General features: G+C 47.2%; 1 protein-coding gene across 2 annotated transcripts; it reads right to left on the bottom strand.

The window, feature by feature from the left end:
* Positions 1-50: 50 nt before the first annotated feature.
* Positions 51-18,388, bottom strand: neurl4 (neuralized E3 ubiquitin protein ligase 4). Of its 2 annotated transcripts, none has more exons than XM_086281488.1 (29): positions 18,169-18,388; positions 12,594-13,101; positions 12,439-12,504; positions 11,885-12,354; positions 11,612-11,723; positions 11,443-11,531; positions 11,284-11,356; positions 10,594-10,867; positions 8,858-9,039; positions 8,691-8,776; positions 8,445-8,607; positions 8,144-8,354; positions 7,508-7,584; positions 7,336-7,414; positions 6,902-7,071; positions 6,577-6,705; positions 6,270-6,415; positions 5,918-6,136; positions 5,048-5,146; positions 4,816-4,968; positions 4,569-4,736; positions 4,314-4,472; positions 3,986-4,165; positions 3,241-3,334; positions 3,039-3,146; positions 2,819-2,963; positions 2,575-2,687; positions 2,296-2,455; positions 51-2,212 (listed from the first exon to the last, which is right to left on the bottom strand). In XM_086281488.1, exons 1-29 carry the CDS (start codon positions 18,382-18,384, stop codon positions 2,008-2,010), a joined length of 4,854 nt encoding a protein of 1,617 aa, XP_086137614.1. In that variant the 5' UTR covers positions 18,385-18,388; the 3' UTR covers positions 51-2,007. The 2 variants fall into 2 exon arrangements, with proteins under 2 accessions (XP_086137614.1, XP_086137615.1); XM_086281489.1 differs by having other exon boundaries at positions 8,144-8,351.
* Positions 18,389-18,832: the final 444 nt, after the last annotated feature.

Here is an 18,832-nt window from a genome sequence, read left to right as displayed (position 1 = left end):
TCTGTTTGTTTTTCAGCTCAAAGGGGAAAAAAACAGACTTTACCCATCCATGTGTGCATACTGTCTGTCAGTTTTATTTTTTATAAATCAGGAAGATATGATCTGTTATGTAACAGCCTGTACAACGCGACATACAGAAAACAGAAATAACCCCCCAAAAAATACAAATTAAATTGTACAAAGCAGCACTGGGCCATAAATAAACCCACTTAATAACTTTATTGTTTTCACATTTTTGATTGGAAGTGTTTTTCTTTTCCTCTTAAGATTCCCCGTCACAGCTGCTTTTATAGAAGGTGAGCGAGCTTCGATCGTGAAGTGAGTTTGGCTCTTTAAATGAAAGAAATGTTGGAAACTGAACTGAAGAGTGGGAAGCTGACATGCAGTCAAGGTGGATGTTGAGCATAAACGTTTGACACAGAGTGTAAATCATGAAGAAACATTCACGTGTAAACACCTGGACGTAGGTCGCGGGGACACGGACTCTGCTCCCGGGGGTGGATCGAGTGTAAACTGAAAGGATGAAAGGGTGGTCGCACCTTTTTTGGTGTGAGTCCATTTCGCTGACCTTTAGAAGAAGAAGCTAAACATCTGGGGAAATGTGCGTTTTCACATGAAGATACAGTCAGCCTGTAGGACTCTCCAAAGCTACCGCGTCCTCTGAAGCTTGGTAATTAACGTCCTCTCACGCTGGTCTGTTTAAACCGCACAAGCACTAAAGAATAGAGAGCAGTGGCACTGATTCAGGATGCTTCTCTAGAGGAAGCATCCTGAAGTTACCGTTTTCTCTCAGGCCATCGCTGACAACAACAGCAACAGTGAGAGATGCATTTCCAGAGGAACCTGGAGAGCATCTGTGTGCTACGGGTGCTGTTAAACCTACGACTTCATCCACATTTTCATCCCTTTCTCTTGTAAACCTTAAACTCAAAAAATACTGTCTGAAAACCTTTAAAATGAGGTGAGGTATCACAGGGAACCATGTGGGAGAGGTTTAAAAGGGGCTCGCTGTAGCTTCATAATCATTATACAGGTGTGAAAGGTAAAATCTAAGCAAAAAAAAGATGCTAATAAGCTTGTAATTTCTTTAAATTAAACAGTGTACTATAAACTTGTGTTTAATTCTACAGTATCTTAAAATATTTCATATCTCCTTAACTTGTAAGGCTGGAGCGTTAGTTATCATTCATCACCTGCACTTTGACAATCCCAAACGTGCAGCGGGGGCAGGTCCCAGGTCCTAACTTGTTTTCCCATTCGATAAAGAAGTGATGCTGGACAAGACTGCAAACGGGGCTGATTTAAAAACAAACAAAAAAGCCAAACTGCTAATGTGGAGACATGAAGAGGACAGCAACATACAGTGGTACATGTGTAAACAAGCCCCCCCAACCCACCCACTCCAGTTTTAAAATCCCTCCAGATTCAAGTGTGTCTTCTTTTTTGTCTGTGTGTGAAAACATCCTCACTCTCCTCGTTTTGTTTTTCTTCTTTTTTACCCACATTTGTGTTTTTAGGTGACAGTTTGTTAACGTGCAGACTGGCAGGAGTGCAGCTCCTCCCAAAGTAAAACACTGACCAGCACAGTGTTAAAAGTAAGTGCCAAAAAGAGAAGCCGTTTGTGAGGCTCCGGGAAAGAAAGAAGAAAAAGAAAAGTGTAATAAAAATGATTAAAAAAAAAACCCCTACAGCGGATGAACGAATGCTTTGTGTGGATGAGAAGTTTAAAAATCGCCCACGAGTGTCTGAAACATAAAGTGCAGGCAGTGTCTGTCCTTTGAAACCGCCGCGGCGCCGCTAAAAGAGTCCGAGAGCGAAAGGAACGAAACTAAATCAAAGATGCTGAAGTGTCAACACTCCACAGCAGGAACAGCTGGATTCCAGAGGAGTCTCTCGCTCAAGGCAGGGCTGGATTTGGTTGTCAAGTTTTTCTTCTGTTCGAAAAGTACTAGGAGTGCCGTGTGGAGCTACCCCGCCTCCACCCAAATTCTTCCTTCATTGCTCCGTTCACTCGATCCGAACGAGCAGTCCGTAGAGGAGCGTGCCGCCCTGCTCCTTGGTGATCCACTCGATCTCGGAGTTGCTGAAGCGAGGGTCCAGGGGCTCGCTGTGGCCGAGCGTCGGGGGTCCCACCTTGTAGGAGCCCGGGCGCACGCACACCTGGAATCCCACCTGAGCCTGGTGGCAGCGGTGAGAACGGGGGTCCCGAAATCTGCGTGAGGAGAAGTGCGCTGTTAGTACAAAAAGCCACCTCACTTCCTGTTAGCACTCATAAAACAGGCAGATGTGACTTACTGCACTTTGGGAGCAAAGATCTCCAAGCCAGAGTAGCGCATGGTGGGGGAGAGTCGCACCCTGGGCACCTCCCTGCCGGGGGCGCTGTTCTCCTCCGGCTCGCTGTAGCCGTTCGGCCCTTCCACCTTCGCTGGAGACACCGAGAAGATGGACGACATCCCTGTGGAGACAAAGCGTCAAAATGTTGTTTTAGCTGCTTTAAGGTGTTTCCTTAAACAACTCGCGTGTGTCTGGAGTCGTCGTGTGAATACAGAAAAGGCGTGCCGGTGATTTCTCTACCCGGCAACAGCTGGCTGTGGTCCAGCGTGTGTCGCAGAGCTCCCACGCTGGTGCCGTGGTACGCGATGTGCCACTTCTTCAGTGCATTGGAAACCTCACAGTGGGACTTCATCCTGTACAGATGTGAGTGTGTTACTGACGCAAACACAAAGCAAGCTGAACGGATTAACGTGGACTCCCTCGCTAGTTTCAGGTCAAACGGATAGTGATGTCATCGCTGCTCAGCTTGAGGCCGTCTTCTTACCTGAGGCCAAAGCGGCACCACCCAAAGGGCAGGGCGTAGTCCCGGGGCGGCTCTCCTCTCTTGTAATACGCCTCGTCCCCCCGGAGTTTGTGGCAGGACTCACAGTAGCACAGGTTGTACTTTGCATCTTCACTGAAGTATCCATCTTAATAAACAGAGACGCTGCGTTTTAGATCCAGATGAAGTCTCGGGAAGAAAAGCTGAAAGATGAAGCACCCACCTGGTAACGTGAGCATGTCCTTAAAGCGCGAGCACAGCGCCTGGTACTCGCAGGTCTTATTGGGGTTGACCTCTGGAGGCGGCGTCCAGCACACACTCTCTTTGATTCCTGTTGTGAAAGAAAAGGAGGCAAAACTGATCAATCTGACGGCCTCAGCACTTTGAATATTTAAAAAAAAAAAGAAAAAAAGTCAGCTTCGTACCATCAACCATGTCTGCCTTCTCCATGTCGCCCTGACAGCGGGTCTCACCACTTTCTCCACCCACAGCTGGCACGTTGTTGGTGACTATTGTAACCTGCCGTCAGCACATGACATATGATAAACATGCTGCCTCACAGTCCACACACTAACTGTATTCACAGCTTTCAGCTACACGAAGGTCTAAAGGTAGCAGCTGGAAGAGCTGCACAAACCTAAAAGACGCACAGGGTCTGTTTCAGTGCCATCGCTCATCACACGTGGGTATCTAATAAAAGCTTGTAGATGCTCTGGTTCTGTAGTGAGGTCAACACTGTGCTGTGACGAGGTAGCACATGTAACACCTGATGGAAATCTATTAAGACAGGTACACAGCAACAACCAGTCCCACTCACATTCACACCTACAGCCAATTTAGAATCACTAATTAACCTCACTGCATGTCTTTGGGCTGTGGGGGGAACATGCAAACTCCACACAGAAAGGTGACACTGCTAACTGTGCTGCCACCTGATGGTTTGCTATGACCCTTTTGGCTTTCCGTACCCCTAAACTTTGGCAATCTTCAAATGTGACAGAAATGAAGTCTCTGGTCTGTTTTTGGACTTAAAGTTCATTAAACACGATAAAACAAATCCACTCTCAGCTTACACTTTCATGTTCTTTTTAATGTTAGTCGGCTCTTTGTTTTCTTCTACAAATCATTTCTGGATTTTTATGCAAAACATGCACTAATGTGTGCGCAAACCTGTTCACACTGGCCGTAGAGGTCTATGAAGGGGTAACAGGGAGAAGGGATGTCCTGGGCCGCCACGCCCTGGTCCATGCCGTTGACATAAAGGTGGAGACAACTGTTGGCGTCCACCAGCAGACCCAACGCCGTCCCCTCTGGACACGTATCCAGGTTAGGACCGTAGTTCTCACATATCTGGAAAAAAGAGGGGGAGACAAGTGAAGCAGTGAAAGTGAAGGAAGTCAAATTTGAGGGTCAGTGCGAACAGACTCTCTCATGTAAGACAGAAAAAAATAAATCAATATCCTCCCCGATGACAGATCTGTGTGATCTCAGTGCACACCTTCAGGGAGTTGTGGAAGACAGAGTCTCGCTGCAGGAGCCAGGCTGAGCGCTTCAGACAGCACGCCGTGGAGGGGAAGTTGAGCCGGTCGGGGGAGTGACCAATCACCCCTAAAGACAGCGACGACGTCCATGACGGGTTCAGACGGTCGATGTGAAACTGGTGGGCAAAAACAGCGATGGTTTAAGACGGTACCTCCGAAATCGAAGCGATCGCTCGGAGGATCCGAATGATTACGTTAAGCCTTACTCTTACCTGGAACAGCTGCTGACGAGCCAGCGGCTGGGCGGTGACCAGCAGGCCCTGGTTGTAGCTCGACACTCTGGCTGCTGTCAGGTTCTGATTGGACAGCTGGATGTTTTTGCCGTGATTCTCCAGGAATGCCATGACAGTGGGCACCAGCACGCACGGTTCGCTCTCGGCCTGAAGATGGCAACAGAGAGTCAGACTTTCTCTCTAAAAATCGAACAGGCGGAGGGTACCTCTTAAATATCCTTCATACCTCTCTGACGGGAGTGCTGTCCTCCTCGCCCTCGCTGCAGCTGTCTGAGGAGAGCGAGGGCGCCTTAACGCTCTCCACGTCCTCCGTTAGCGAGGAGCTGACGATGGACGCCGCAGTTATCCGCCCGTACAGGTCCAAAACTCCATAAACGTTCTGCAAGGAGCAAGAAAGAGGCGCTGAGTGGCATCGCAGACCGACATCACTGATGAGAGTCAGAGTGAGCGGTGGTTACCTTAGCTACGGCTGTCGCGGCGGGCCCCATGTCTTCTCCGTCGATGAAGATGTGCATGGTGTCGTCGTTGCACCTCTTCACTCCGACGCGGTTCCCAACCTGAAAACACAAATCCGGGTTTAACGCCGCCTGTGTCACGACACAATTAACACCTCCGAGTGACGTGCGGCGATGACACACTGCTGCTGTTCGTCTGGTTTTTAGCTTCAATGCTTTTCAAAGATAAGAGACATTTAGAAAAAGTCTCAAAACATTAGTTTCCGCTCTGTTTTAAAGCTTTATTCAGCCACAGCAGATAAACAACACAAAGGAATCACAGCATTTCTCTGCATTAAGAAAATGAATCAATATTTAAATCAAAAAGCCCGAAGACTGATGGAGTAAGCCGATTAGTATTCAGCTCCAAACTATTCAGGATTTGCATTTTAACTTGAAGATTAAGAGCGTGGGTGCTCGTGTTTAAGTCTGCAGGTTTTTATACCCTGGGGTCAACTTCAAATGATGGACAGATAATGTTAAATATTAATCATCAGTGAACAGTGAGAAGCCCTCGATCCAGCTATTTAGACGGTGCCTTTAAAATTTGTATTTTTAAAAAGTGGTTCTCCAATTTTAAAAAAAACAAAACACAAAATAAAAAAGACAAAAATGTGAGCGTGCAGGAGACAAAGAAGCAGATTCTTCTAAGCTTCTCTGAAAGGCTGTGAGAATCTCTTAAGTCAACAGGTTTAAGGGTCTTTAATTTGATCTTCAACTAAATCCTTAAAATTTAATGAGTTACTTGAAGCGCCGCTTACAGGTATCCGTGAAGAGCTTCGGTGCACAGCTCAGAGAGCCGGCGGGGGAGGAGGGGGTGTGTGCGTGGCTTACCATCAGCCGGTCCAGTGAGCAGCCGTAGTTCTGCCGCTGCAGCACGCCGTTGCGACGGACCTCGGAGCCGCAGAGCAGCCAGGTGACCTTGGTGCGGAGCTGCGGGAGGGAGGGGGAGAGACCTGACAGCGGGCAGGATGGCAGCTCCAGAGGAGCCAGCGTGGTCAGGCCGATATGCAGCGAGCCGCACCACTGCTCATCCACCTCATCTATCCTCACCTGCAGGGAGAGAGGAGCAGGAGAGGATTAAATGCAGAACTCAAACCTTTCCTTTCTACTTTTAAGCATTTCAAATGTTGCAAATCAGGCCCGCCATCTCTGAAATATCTGGTCACCGTGACCTCTTCCTCACCTCAAACAGCTCATCCGTTTTGAGCTCCTTTGCGCTGAACGCGATGCCGTGAGCGTAACCTCCGACTCGGACGGCCTGGCAGCCCTCGCCGAGCAGCACCACGTTCTTACCGTGTTTGCTGTGGAGCCGGTGGGCAACACCTGCCACTGCAATCACACGGAATGAAGAACAAACACATCAGACTCTGAGAACATAGTTTCGTCTTTTTCTTCCATTTTGAAATATGCAGTGCTGTGCAAAACTCTTGAACCACCCGTCATTTCTACTCATTTTGCTTTTGGTACTAAGTAAGGATCCTGACATTTACCTGGTGAGTGGATGGGGAAGCTCTTCTCTGTGACGTTGCTGGTACAGAGGCTGTTGTCCAGCGGGCCCGATGAGCTGGTGATGGACACCTGAACGCACTGACCGTACAGATCGATCACAGCATACACCTCTGAAAGAGTCAGACACACACATCTGTTAATCTGACTCCTTTACCATAATCCATCTCAACCCTGTGGCAGAATGAAAGGCAGCAGAAGCAAGTATGTATGGTTTGGATGTGCAGAGGGAAAGCGTGGCTGATTTAGAGGAAGTAGTAGTGGTATGTGTTGCTTCAGTCAAGTCCTCCAACTCGTACAATTTCCTACCTGATGGGAGGCCAGAGCAGGCGACACCTTGGTCGACACCGTTGATATAATAGTGGAGGTCTCCGCTGGCTGAGCGCATCATCCCGATCCGCGAGCCCGTCGTCAGGGAGTCCAGATCACAGCCGTAGTTGTTGCGCATTGTGTTGCCATCCTGCATGATGGCCGTCCCACTGCGAGGAAAGCAGAAAGGGAAAAAAAAATGTTCTCGGTTGAAACCAAAATTTTACATTTTTCCACAAAAAAAGTTCTGGAAAAATATTTTGACTTTCCAACAATTATCTTCTCTGTACACCAGTTTTAATAGGTTAAAAAGAGACAACTGGGAACGTGCACATCTGCATTGGTCATGCTGAGCACACATACACTGAGTCCTTCTTAATAAAGCACAGACATTAGTTTCAAGATGACATCACATTGGCATACAGCATCAGTACCTGAGCATCCACGTGTCATAGTCGATGTCTGTCATGGTGTTTGGAAACTCCAGCTCCTCTGGTCTGATGGCTGTCACTCCTAAACACGGGAAGACGAGGAGAGGAACACTTTTGTTTTTTTGCTGCTCTAGTGTGAAGTGACCTGCTGCTGGACACATGGCAAACATCTCACCGGCTTCTATCGAACCCGACCAGCGGTCCACCATCTTCTGGATCACGATTTCAAACAGCTCTCCGTCCCGAAGGCACCTGCAGCAGTTTAAGACATGACAGAGGAATGTTAGCGGCTCCACAGAGAAACGCTTTACACCTTCACCTAATGAGCAAATCAAACATGGTGACACCGCCCATCTCCTGTGAATAAGAGGTGGATAGTCTTTAAGCATAGACTGTATAAGAAGATGGACAGCGCCATCACTGGTTTCATCTTGGTGTTTTGAAACCAGATGTGACAAGTGGTGGACAAACCTAGAGACGCCGCACACTCATACAGGAGCCCCACACTAAACCAACATGGCTCTACTGTCTTTTTAACTCTTGCTGGGTTGATAATTTACAAAATGTGCACGTTTTGTTGAACAAAACAGAAAACTAGTGATTGAGAGTGAGAAATGTTTTGTTATGAGGTCAAAGATCAAGAGAGGAGCAAAGCGATTTCCTTATAAACTTCTATATAATCAAACGGGTGCTGCCCCCTGCTGGCTGTTAGGAAGATTGCAGGATTAAGATTTATTTTTTTATATAAAGCACAATCTTCCATGGATGGATTAAGAGTCACTACAGGTCACTTTGACGTCACGTGTTTCACCTGTTGGAGATGACAATAGCATCGTTGAACTCGCTGCGGCAGTTCTGACGCAGGGCGGTGCGCCCCCCGTTGGTGATGACAGCATTGGTGCCATGTAGGTGGTGGAAACGCAAGTCAGTGGTTGTGGTGGCTCCGCCTACTGAGCAAGGACTCCCAGGGGACATGGCTGTGGGTCCCTCGGAGCTGTCCTCTGGAAGAGGAGGGAGGTCTACTGAAAGAGAAAGAAGCAGAGAAAAATAACTCTGATGATAATATTTTCTTTTTAAAGACATTTCTTAGTTCTCGTGCTCTCCTGTCTTACCCATGTCGTCCATGATGGTGGCCTGTGCAGCCTGGCCGTAGAGATCCACCACGGCATAGACGCTGGGGGGGACATTCCAAGCTGCCGGGCCCTGAGCCACGCCGTTCACAAAGAAATGAAGGCTGCCATCTTCTTTACGCACCACACCGACTGTGTCACCGGCCTGGAACGAGAACAATGCATTAAAAACAAAACAAACAGTCATGTTTAAAATAGTAATAAAAAAAAAACATTATTACCACTAACCTTGAGTCGGTCCAGGTTGTGTCCATACTCATCCAGTATAGTCGTTCCGTTGTGCATAACACCGTTCCCCGTCATCATCCACGTCCCTGGAAAACATCCCCAGTGGGATCAGTAACCCCGGCGCAGCAAGTTATCCAAACTACAAAAGCTGCTCCATCTCATCTCACCTGAGCGCAGGTTTGTCATGGTGGAGGGCAGCTGCAGGTAGGCGGGGTTGTGCGTTGTGACGCCTATTTCAATGGAACCCGCCCACTTGTCCACCATTTTGTCTATGCGAACCTGGAACACCTCATTGGAGCGCAGCGGCCGGCTGCTCAGGACCACGCCGTGATTGAAGTCGTCAGTGGCGCTGTAAAAGCGGCACTGTTTACACTCCATCACTGTTCTGTGATTGAAATACTGCAGTACTATATCAACTTTCTTCACAAGTACTTATGAAAAATACAGCAGAGGACAAGCAGGTAACCTGCGTGTTGTTCAGAGGTTTTAGGAGCTTTTGCAGCAAAGATTAGTGTGAAGATGAGTAAACACTAAAAATATTGAGCCGCAAGAACATATTTACACCACGTTCCAAATTATTATGCAAATTGTGTTTAAGTGGCATAAAGATTAAATAAGTTGTTTGTCAATTAAACTCATGTATGGAATTGTGTCTCAGGGCTCTTTGGATCACTGAAATCAATCTCGGACACATTGGTTTGAGAACAATTAAAGGAAAAACCACTAAAGAAGGATGTTCCACATTATTAAGCAGACCAGCATTTTCAAGCAATATGGGAAAGAAAAGGATCTCTCTGCTGCTGAAAAGCGTGAAATAGTTGAATGACTCGGACACGTAATGAAAACCTTAGATACTTCACGAAAACTTAAGCGTGATCAGCATAATGTTAAGAGATTTGTGGCTGCTAAAAGGCCATTACAAAGCAGCAAACAGATATTTGAAGCTGCTGGTTCCTCTGGAGCCCTGCGAACATCAAGGTGTAGGACCCTCCAGAGACTTGCTGTTGTGCATAAACCTTCTATTCGGCCACCCCTAACCAATGCTCACAGCAGAAACGGCTGCAGTGGGCCCAGAACTACATGAAGACTAGTTTTCAAACAGTCTTGTTCACAGATGAGTGCCATTCAACCCTGGATGGTCCAGATGGATGCAGCGGTGGACGGTTGGTGGACGGTTGATGGACAGCCAACATGTCCCAACAAGGCTGTGACATCAGCAAGGAGGTGGTGGAGTCAAGTTTTGAGCCGGAATCACGGGGAGAGAGCTGGTCGGCGCTTTAGGGTCCCTGAAGGTGTGGAAATGGCCTCTGCAAAGGATGTGGCTTTTCTGACTGACCACTTTCTTCCACGGTAGAAAAAGAAGAACCGTGCTTTCCGCAACAAAATCATCTTCATGCAAGACAATGCACCATCTCATGCTGCAAGGAATACCTCTGCATCATTGGCTGCTATCGGCATAAAAGGAGAGGAACTCATGGTGTGGCCCCCATCCTCCCCTAACCTCAATCCTATTGAGAACCTTTGGAGCATCCTCAAGCAAAAACTATGAGGGTGGGAGGCAGTTCACATCCAAACAGCAGCTCTGGGAGGCTGACATCCTGCAAAGACATTCAAGCAGAAACTCTCCAAAAACTCACAAGTTCCATGAGTGCAAGAACTGTGAACTGCTATCAAATAAGGGGTCCCATGTTAATATGTAACTTGACCTGTTAAGACATTTGAATTGTACTCTAATGCTTGATGACTTGAAAATGATGCTGTCATTTGAATCAACTATGTAGGAAAATCAGAGAAACGTATCATTTGCATAATAATTTGGAACGCGGTGTAGTTGTGTGCATTACCCGTAACAAGTATTTTCAGATCACGAGGTTAACATGAAGTAGCAGAAAGGACAACTCACTGAGGTCGCAGCGCCGTCCTGCCATCGCTGATGATGGCGGCCTTCTGACCACAGTTGGGGTGAAAGAGCAGACGGTCGGGCAGCTCTGCGTCCGGGGTGACGGAGAGAGTTGTCCGGGGTCGGCCCACGTCGGGGGACAGCGCTCTCATGATGGCGTTGTTGCGTCTGAGGCGGTCGCTGTGATTGTGGTTGTGGACTATCGTGACTTTGACAGCCATGCCGTAGAGGTCGACCACGCCGTAAACCACGTTGGGGGTCTGAGCTGCTGCGACGCCTGGGAGAAACAAAGCAAGAACAGTAAAATTCTTTACACTCAATACTTCATCCAAGTGTGGATTCTACGATTACATCTTCAGACACATCTTAATACAGAGATGAACAGCCGAGAATAACACAGGAGCTAAAACATATTTACATCGATCAGGCATAACATTATGGCTACTGACAGGTGAAGTAAATAACACTGATTATCTCTTCATCGTGGCACGGGCTAACACAATACGGGGCAGGTGGTCAAAATGTTATCCTTGATCGGTGTAAATAACTAAAAGAAATCTCCACCACCAGATGAACTGCTTTGTGGTTACTGGCTACATCTCTCACTCATTCATAACCACCATATTGCGCCTGCAGCTTCAAAGTCCTGGACCGGACTTCTGTCTCCTCATCAAAGGCTGTGATCCGTCTCACCTTGATCGATGCCATTGATGTAAAAATGAAGCGCTCCACTGGCTTTGCGCATCAACCCTATGTGATCTCCCTCCTAAAAGTCGATAACGGAGAAAGTAAAGTCAGATTTACCAGAAAAAGACTAAATGAGATGTTTACGCGTGTGTTCACGTGCTTCACCTGAAGTTCATCGAGGCTGAATTCACAGTATTCCCTGCGGGTTCCTTTTCCGTTGGTTAATATCCCACAGCCGCTCATCATGATTGTACCTTAAAGAAGCAGAAACAATCAGCACCTTGTAATTTGCCGCAGACAAACAGACTTCCCCGTGTCATTACTCGTGCCTTACCTGAGCGCAGATTGGTCATAGTTGCAGGATAGTCCAGGTTGTTGGGGTTGTGTGTGGTCACACCTATCTCTATTGAGCCTGACCACTTGTCCACCAGCTTATCGATACGGATCTGATAGCAGAGAGTATTATGATTATCTGTCACAATTATTCATTGATTTTAATGTCAACCAAAGATTTTATTGCACTTTCATAAACCCTTAATGCTGCTGTCACGTCCTTGTGCTACTTCCGGTTAATGTGCAAATCTTTGTATCAAATACGTGCACGCACCTCAAACATCTCATTGTGTCGGAGCGGCCGGTTGGTCATCACCACGCCGTTGTTGAACTCGTCCAGCGGTCTCCTCCGCTCCGCCGTCTTGTTGTTGTTGCTCAGTTTGATCAGCGTGCCGCACTTCTCGTGGAACAGCAGCGCGTCGTTGGTGGTCATCGCGCCTGTCAGCGCTCCCGGCCCCACGCCTCCATTACCAGCAGGGCTGCTGTTAGAATTTCCACTGTCCCCGGCACTTCCCGCTCCTCCTCCTGTCGTCCCCGTCCCGCTGTCGCTGTTCATTCCTCCGCTGCTGCTCCCTCTGTCATTTCTGGAAGAGGAGTCGCTTCCTGTATTTCCTCCTCCTGCTGCTCCTCCCCCTCCACCACCACCGCCTCCTCCGCCATCCTCCCCTCCGCCCTCATCTTCGGAGCGGTAAAAGGACACTATTGCGTTGTTGAACACGTCAAAGAGCTGGTGCTCCGTCAGAACTGAAAGACACGTGAAGAGAACAGCTGTGAGCGCCAGTCCAGCTGGAAAGTGTCCGCTGATGGTTCTGGGGGGCATGTTCTTACCAGCATCGGGCTCCAGGTTGTTGAGGAACTTGTCTGGTCTATTGTGACTGCATCTAAGCTCAGGCACTGGCAGAGATAGGAGACAGCAGATCAGCACAGTCCAACAGACAGAGAAGGAAAAAGAACCGTAGCGATAAAGAGCAAAGGCTTCTTACCTTCATCTCCATTCATCATTCCATTCATTGCTGTCACATTCATCAGTGCCGCGATCCCCGCGTCCTCCCGACCCCCACACACTAGCACCTCTTCCTCCTCCTCATCCTCCTCCTCCTCCTCCCGCTCTAATGTCTCGCTCTCTCTTTCCGCAGAGGGCGGTGGCGGCTCGCAACTCACAACTGTCACTTGCGTGCACTTCCCGTACAGGTCCACCACCGCCCACAGCTTGGGTGGCAGGCCGCTTGCGGCCGCGCCGCAGTCCTGCCCGTTAACCCAGAGGTGGAGCTCTCCGCGGGAGCTGCGCTGAATGCCCACGCGGTCGCCCTCAGCTAGCTGGTCCAGGTCGCGGCCATACTCCTCCAGGACGGAGCGGCCGTCGCGTAGCACCGAGCAGCCCGACACGATCCAGGAGCCGCCCTTAAGGCCCGTGGCGCTGCTGGGGAAGTCCAGAGCGGCGGGGTCCAGGGCCGTCACGCCGATTTCGATGGAACCGCTCCACGAGTTCACCTGAAAGGAGACACAGTGTGACCTTTAACCTTTCTCCTAATTAAAGATCCATTTTTAAAAAAGCAAAAGACAACAAAGTATGGATTTTACACCTTACCATAGACCGAGTCTTTGTCCCACATTTAGCAAAACATTTAAAAACGCTCAAAAATAACGTCAGAGCCATGTAGCTTTGTGAAGTCGACAGCAAATATTGAGAAAAAGCACAGAAGTAGTAAAAATGTATTATTATTATTTTTTCTCTGACTCCGAGTGGAGCTGTGTTGTGCCGTGGGAGTTACTCTTAAAAAAGTGAAGCTCTGTGCTAAAAACTGCAAGTAGATATCTATGGAAAACAAAGGGCGTGTCGTGTATGATCCGCCGCTGTTATTTTTAGTCGATCTGCCGGTGACGAGCACAGCTCAGGCAGCGCTCCTTTGAGAATAAAGCGGGACAGTGCGAGCGTAGAAGAATATGAAAATTTGTCAGAGATTAGTTGACAGTAACTCTGTCGCTGCACTGTCATGTTTAACAGCACGAACATGAACTTGGAAGAAAACTCACTAAACCACCAGTGCTGCATTAGATCACTGTTATGATACCGGTGTCTTACTGCCAAGATGGGAGTTAAATACATTTTGATACTGAAGGGTGAGTTTCACACATCCTGCTCTATATTTAGATCAAACAGAAGAGGGAAAAAAATTAAACAACAACTTGCAACTGACCACGACATCAGAAGGACGTAATCAGCTTTGTCCCTACATATTGTCCAATTTGTCATCTGTCTGATGTCCCATTAGCTTGATGACAAAAAGCACAGTTGAAATGATACATGTTGCAGTGTGTGTGCAGATTAGGGCTGCTATGATACAGCGGCACTGACAGCAATCGGAAGATTATTTAGGTAACGAAATATTGCTAGTATGTAAATAATTCAATTCAATTCTATATTCAATAACAACAGCAGTCGCCCCAAGGTGCTTTATGGACCCTACAATTAGGGCTGTTCGATATAACGATATATATCGGATGACGATATAAAAACGTCTATGTTTCATTTTACGCTATCGTTTGTTTCGTGGTGTCGCAAAATAAACTGTTTACGGAAATATTTTTTCATCGTTTTGATGGTCACTGTAGTGGCTATATTAATTTCTTAAAGTTCTCTGTTTCTCTTATATTTAATATAACCACACTATGGACGGACAAGCGCCTGTTTTTATCCGTTGTGGTTAGCAACAACTACGCTAAAACCATCGCGTGTCTGCTTGTTTATGTTCCACATAAACCTTTCACAATAAAGCTCAAGATCCTGTTGAGACTTTTCAAAATAAACTTAATCACGTGAAAGAGCAGATTATTTACGGATGAGAAGTAAAAAAGAGCCGCCAGGTGCTAAAAAATAAGCCTTAGACTCAAACGTTAGAACAGGCTTTTCCCCGCAGCACGCTGTGTAATAAATACTCACAAAGAAAACGTCGCCGTTACAACTTATGTCTAAAAATCTATCGTTTCATGCATCAGTTAAAACACTCGACTCCAGCTACATGAGCAGCTGGAAACACTTCTCGCAAGTCGAGCTGCCGGAGATTCACAGAATTTACAGAAAATGTTACATTTGTGTGATTTATATCGTTATCGGACGATAGAATTCTTATATCTCATGTTATATGAGATTTTAGTCATATCACACAGCCCTACCTACAATAATCTAGAGAAATGTCAACAATCAGATGACCCCGTATGATCAGACACTTGGCGACTGTAGGAAGGAAAAATTCCCTTTTGACAGGAAGAAACCTCTGGATCGGGGAGGGGCAACTATCTGCTGTGTTACGGGTGAGGGGTTTTGTTTATATGTTTTTGTCTTTTTATTACCCATTAAGTGTATACTTGTACACCAACTTGCTGGCAGTTTTTTGGGATTTATAATATAAATATGGCACAGGGGCAGGACATTTTTTTACAAGCTTTTGAAGGCAGATTATGCAAACTCCACAAGTAAAGGAACAGAGTTGAATCAGGTACAAGCTCAGGATCTTCTCACTATGAGGTCATAGCTAATGCTTTCCTCCGTTTTATGACTGAAATAATAAAAAGAAGTGGAGCCGCAGAGAGCACAGACGGCTCTGTGGTCCAGGTGTAATGATTAAACCCGTTCGAAGAAAACAAACACCTGAGCTTCAGCTCAGCGATCTCACCATCCCCTAAACTCATGGCGCAGTTGGTCCCCGTTTCACAGCAAAAATTCCTCGTGCCTTTGCACGACATTGGCCTCATATCGCCTAACAGGCAGCCCGAGGCATCTGTTTCTTCCCGGTAACACGAAGCTCACCATAAGCTGACGACAACGAGATACTTTATTGATCTGCCGAGATGAATTCTATTGTTCGTTTTTGTTTAACCTCCACAACGTGGACGAGAGACTGCAGCAGAAAAAGGAAAATGTAAACAGCAGCTGGCGTTGATGTTTAAGTCTTGATTAAAAACACTTGAGCGCAGGAGATGCGAACCCCCGTCGTCTTGAAGAGGAGTCGACTCCTGTTCTGGCTGCACTCCACCTGCTGCTCAAGGAGAAAGGTATCTGACAAAAACCTCAGCGGTGGATAAAAGCCTCAGTTTTATGCTCAGTCATAACCCACCCCCACCCCCATTAGGACTCCAGTGTAAGAGATAACCGTGACCATATCACTGAAACCCTTCCAGCTCCTGGGATGTTTTTCTGCAGCTGACTTCTGTGCCAAAGACACTTTCCCCGGGATCAATACCTTTTTTTTTTTTGTCCTTTTTACACTACAGTAAGCCTCCTCCTGCCCACTTCTTCCTCAGCTCCGTGGCAGGTGCTATCTAAGGCAGTGTGCTACTGCAGCCAGGGTATCTGGGTTAACAAATCTGGGAGTAGCTCAGGCTGACCGGGTCTGTGTGTGTGGAGGAGACAGACATCTCCTTCCCTCGCGCTCTCGCTTACGTAACAGCAGCCTGTGGGCGTCTGCCTCCCGGTCATTCACTCGACTCAACTCAAAAAGACTAATAATTCTAGGCTACAAATATACACACTAAGCGGGACAACAGAGCATCTTTCATAGGGAAACAGAGAAGTTCATAGTCTGTCAATTTCAAAAGCACCACCTATGAGGAGCACCGCTAGAGAGAGGAAACGCAGCTGCTCAGCTTTTGCGGCGCGAATTCTCACAACAACAAACTCCTATTTGGGAGCAAATAAAAATTTTCCAGCCAGATCGGCATGACTGAGGAACACAAAGTGGCACAATTTACTGAATTTGTGTGCTTTTAAAACACGTTAGACTTGAAAACCTATGACTTTAGCGTTAGCTCGTAATTAAACAGTAACAGCAAGAAACGAAAAGTGGCATTTCAAAGTAGATATTAGTATCAATGTGCCAATTATATTGATCTACTCATCCCATTAAGCACAATTCAAAACTTGATATTGTCACACGAGACAAAACACAGCTAATCATTTTAGCTTTAAGCAACTCCCAGTATACAAAATGCATGACATAGTATTCCATATCACAAGTTGAATCTTCCACTGAATCCTATCATATCAGTTCCTTAAATGCTAAAACACCTGCCGAGTCCTGTTCCAATAAATCACTTCATTCCCCCTCATGTGTTTACGTCCCCCCACCCTGGACGTCAGCACTCAAGAGTCATACCAGCGGGTGCTCCGTGATGTCAAACTATTGATTTTCAGACTGGCAATGCATGCAAAGACAGGGCGTGAGCCTTTTTATGAGAGCCTTTATCAGGCTGAGAGCTCCACCAGGGATGCATAATTATCTAGCATGCAGCAGGTGCTATTAAACCAGATGCTTTACGTGCACACACGCTATGCTTTTAGACGGCTGGACACACTGTCATTTCGTGTGTGTGGGGGGGCAGTTGGCTTTGGCACTGACTCCAATGCTGCCATGTTGTTGGCAAGCGTCGCTGGGAGGCCAACTGCAGAGACAGAAGCCATTACAACGGAGAAGGTTTTCCACAACTGAAATGTAAACACTGTGCACAGGCACTCTTAATGCAATTCAAATGCTAATTCAAGGAAAGAGAACATTGGGCCACCTCTACCTGCAAAAAGTCACAATTAAAAACTGGTTTAAGCTTCATCAGTGGATGCGAACTGTAGCTGTAAGCTGTCTTTGTACTTGTGATTGAGGAGAGGCAGGACTTTGACTGGAAATGAAGGAAAAAGAAAGGAAAAAGATCACCTGTACTTAACTTGATGATGCAAACAGTTAACAGCAGCAGGTCTAGTAAAGTTAGACACGTGATATCCGTGATTTTGTGTTTAAATGGTTGTGAAGTCAGCCGAAAGAGTGCATGTAATTAATGAGTAACAGCATGAAGTAGTCAGCCACTTTTGGAGCAGCAGTTCTAGCGGTCTGCAGACGCTTTGCATACGCACAGAGGTGAGCGGAGGCTGCAGAGCTGAGGCTTTCAGCACACAGGCTCTGGTTAATATTAATGACAGTGGTAACAGCCTCGGTGTAGTCACTGTGTACTGTTCACACATGGCCTCTGAGTCACTACGATATGAACACTGCAGTGTTATTAGCCATCGGACAGACAGCCTGACAGGCGACCGATCCTTCAAAACAAGCCCTAAAAGAACCGCACTTACCGGCTTAGGTGGGATCCTTTCACGCGATAAAACGATATCGGGTCCCTGTCAGCGCCAGACAAAGCCCTCGTAGCACCTTCCAGAAAGGCTAGCCCCGGCCAGCCTGCTAGCGGCTCATTAGCACGGCTATCTGACGGCACCAAGGCAACACGGGCGGGCTATCGTTAGCTAAGAGACTTGTTTATCACATCCAGCCCACAGCGGGCTGTTTATCAGCTCCCTGCGGTCCCCCCCAGTCTCTGTAGGTGTATCTAATTAAAGCCTGAGGAGCGGTAAACACTGCGGCTACTGTCAAGCCCTGTGTGTGCCGCCTTAGCAGCAGCAATAGCTTTAGACCGTGGACAGCCACAGACCCCCGGCTCGTCCCTCCAGCTCCACTCCCGTCCCGCTGCCCTCACACACGCTCAGAGGAGCCAGCAGCGGGCCTGCAGTTTGTTTACCTTCTTGTCAATGCGGACGGTGAAGACATCCCGGTCCCTCAGCGGCTCCTTGCTAAGCACCAGGCCGTGATTGAACTCCTGGACTGGCTGGTTGCGACGGGCGGTTCGGTTCGAGTTGGACAGGCCGATCAGCTTTCCGCTCCGCGGATGCAGCTCCGCCGCCATCTTCAGTGGGCGGCCAGTATTCACGACAGCGAGGCTTTGCGACAGTAACATTATGGCAGCCGGCAGATGTGTGGAATCCTTAGCAACCGCACCTCAGGCTTTAATGACTGAAAGCGTGGCGTCATTTTAAAGTCTATATAAACGCTTTGGTTCAGAAGCTAACGTTTTTACATTCAACGTAGCCTCGTCGTACACTTGTTTTTGATTATTTCTCCTTTATTGGCTCGAGGGCTAAAAACTTTCTACTTTATCTACAGTTAGAGTCACGTTCGTTATCAGTTCGCATTTTATCGCTTTATGTATGTTTTTTTTTTATTATTATATGATTTTCTAGGTAAATATTAATAGGTGTTATTATATTTTTATTCTATTTATTGCTACTTTAATGCTGTCTTGGGAAACAAATGTATATAATGTTCTGAATGAAAATAAATCTATTTATCTGTCTGTGTTCTCCGACCTCTCACATCTTCCAGTTCATTTCAAAGCTGCACATAAC

The sequence above is a fragment of the Aulonocara sp. 'chitande type north' Nkhata Bay genome, linkage group LG3 (genome assembly GCF_057382095.1).
Source record: "Aulonocara sp. 'chitande type north' Nkhata Bay isolate Kocher_YH1m ecotype deep benthic linkage group LG3, A_spYH_male_GT1.1, whole genome shotgun sequence".
In the NCBI taxonomy this organism is placed as follows: domain Eukaryota; kingdom Metazoa; phylum Chordata; class Actinopteri; order Cichliformes; family Cichlidae; genus Aulonocara; species Aulonocara sp. 'chitande type north' Nkhata Bay.
This window is presented reverse-complemented; position numbering and strand designations above follow the sequence as displayed.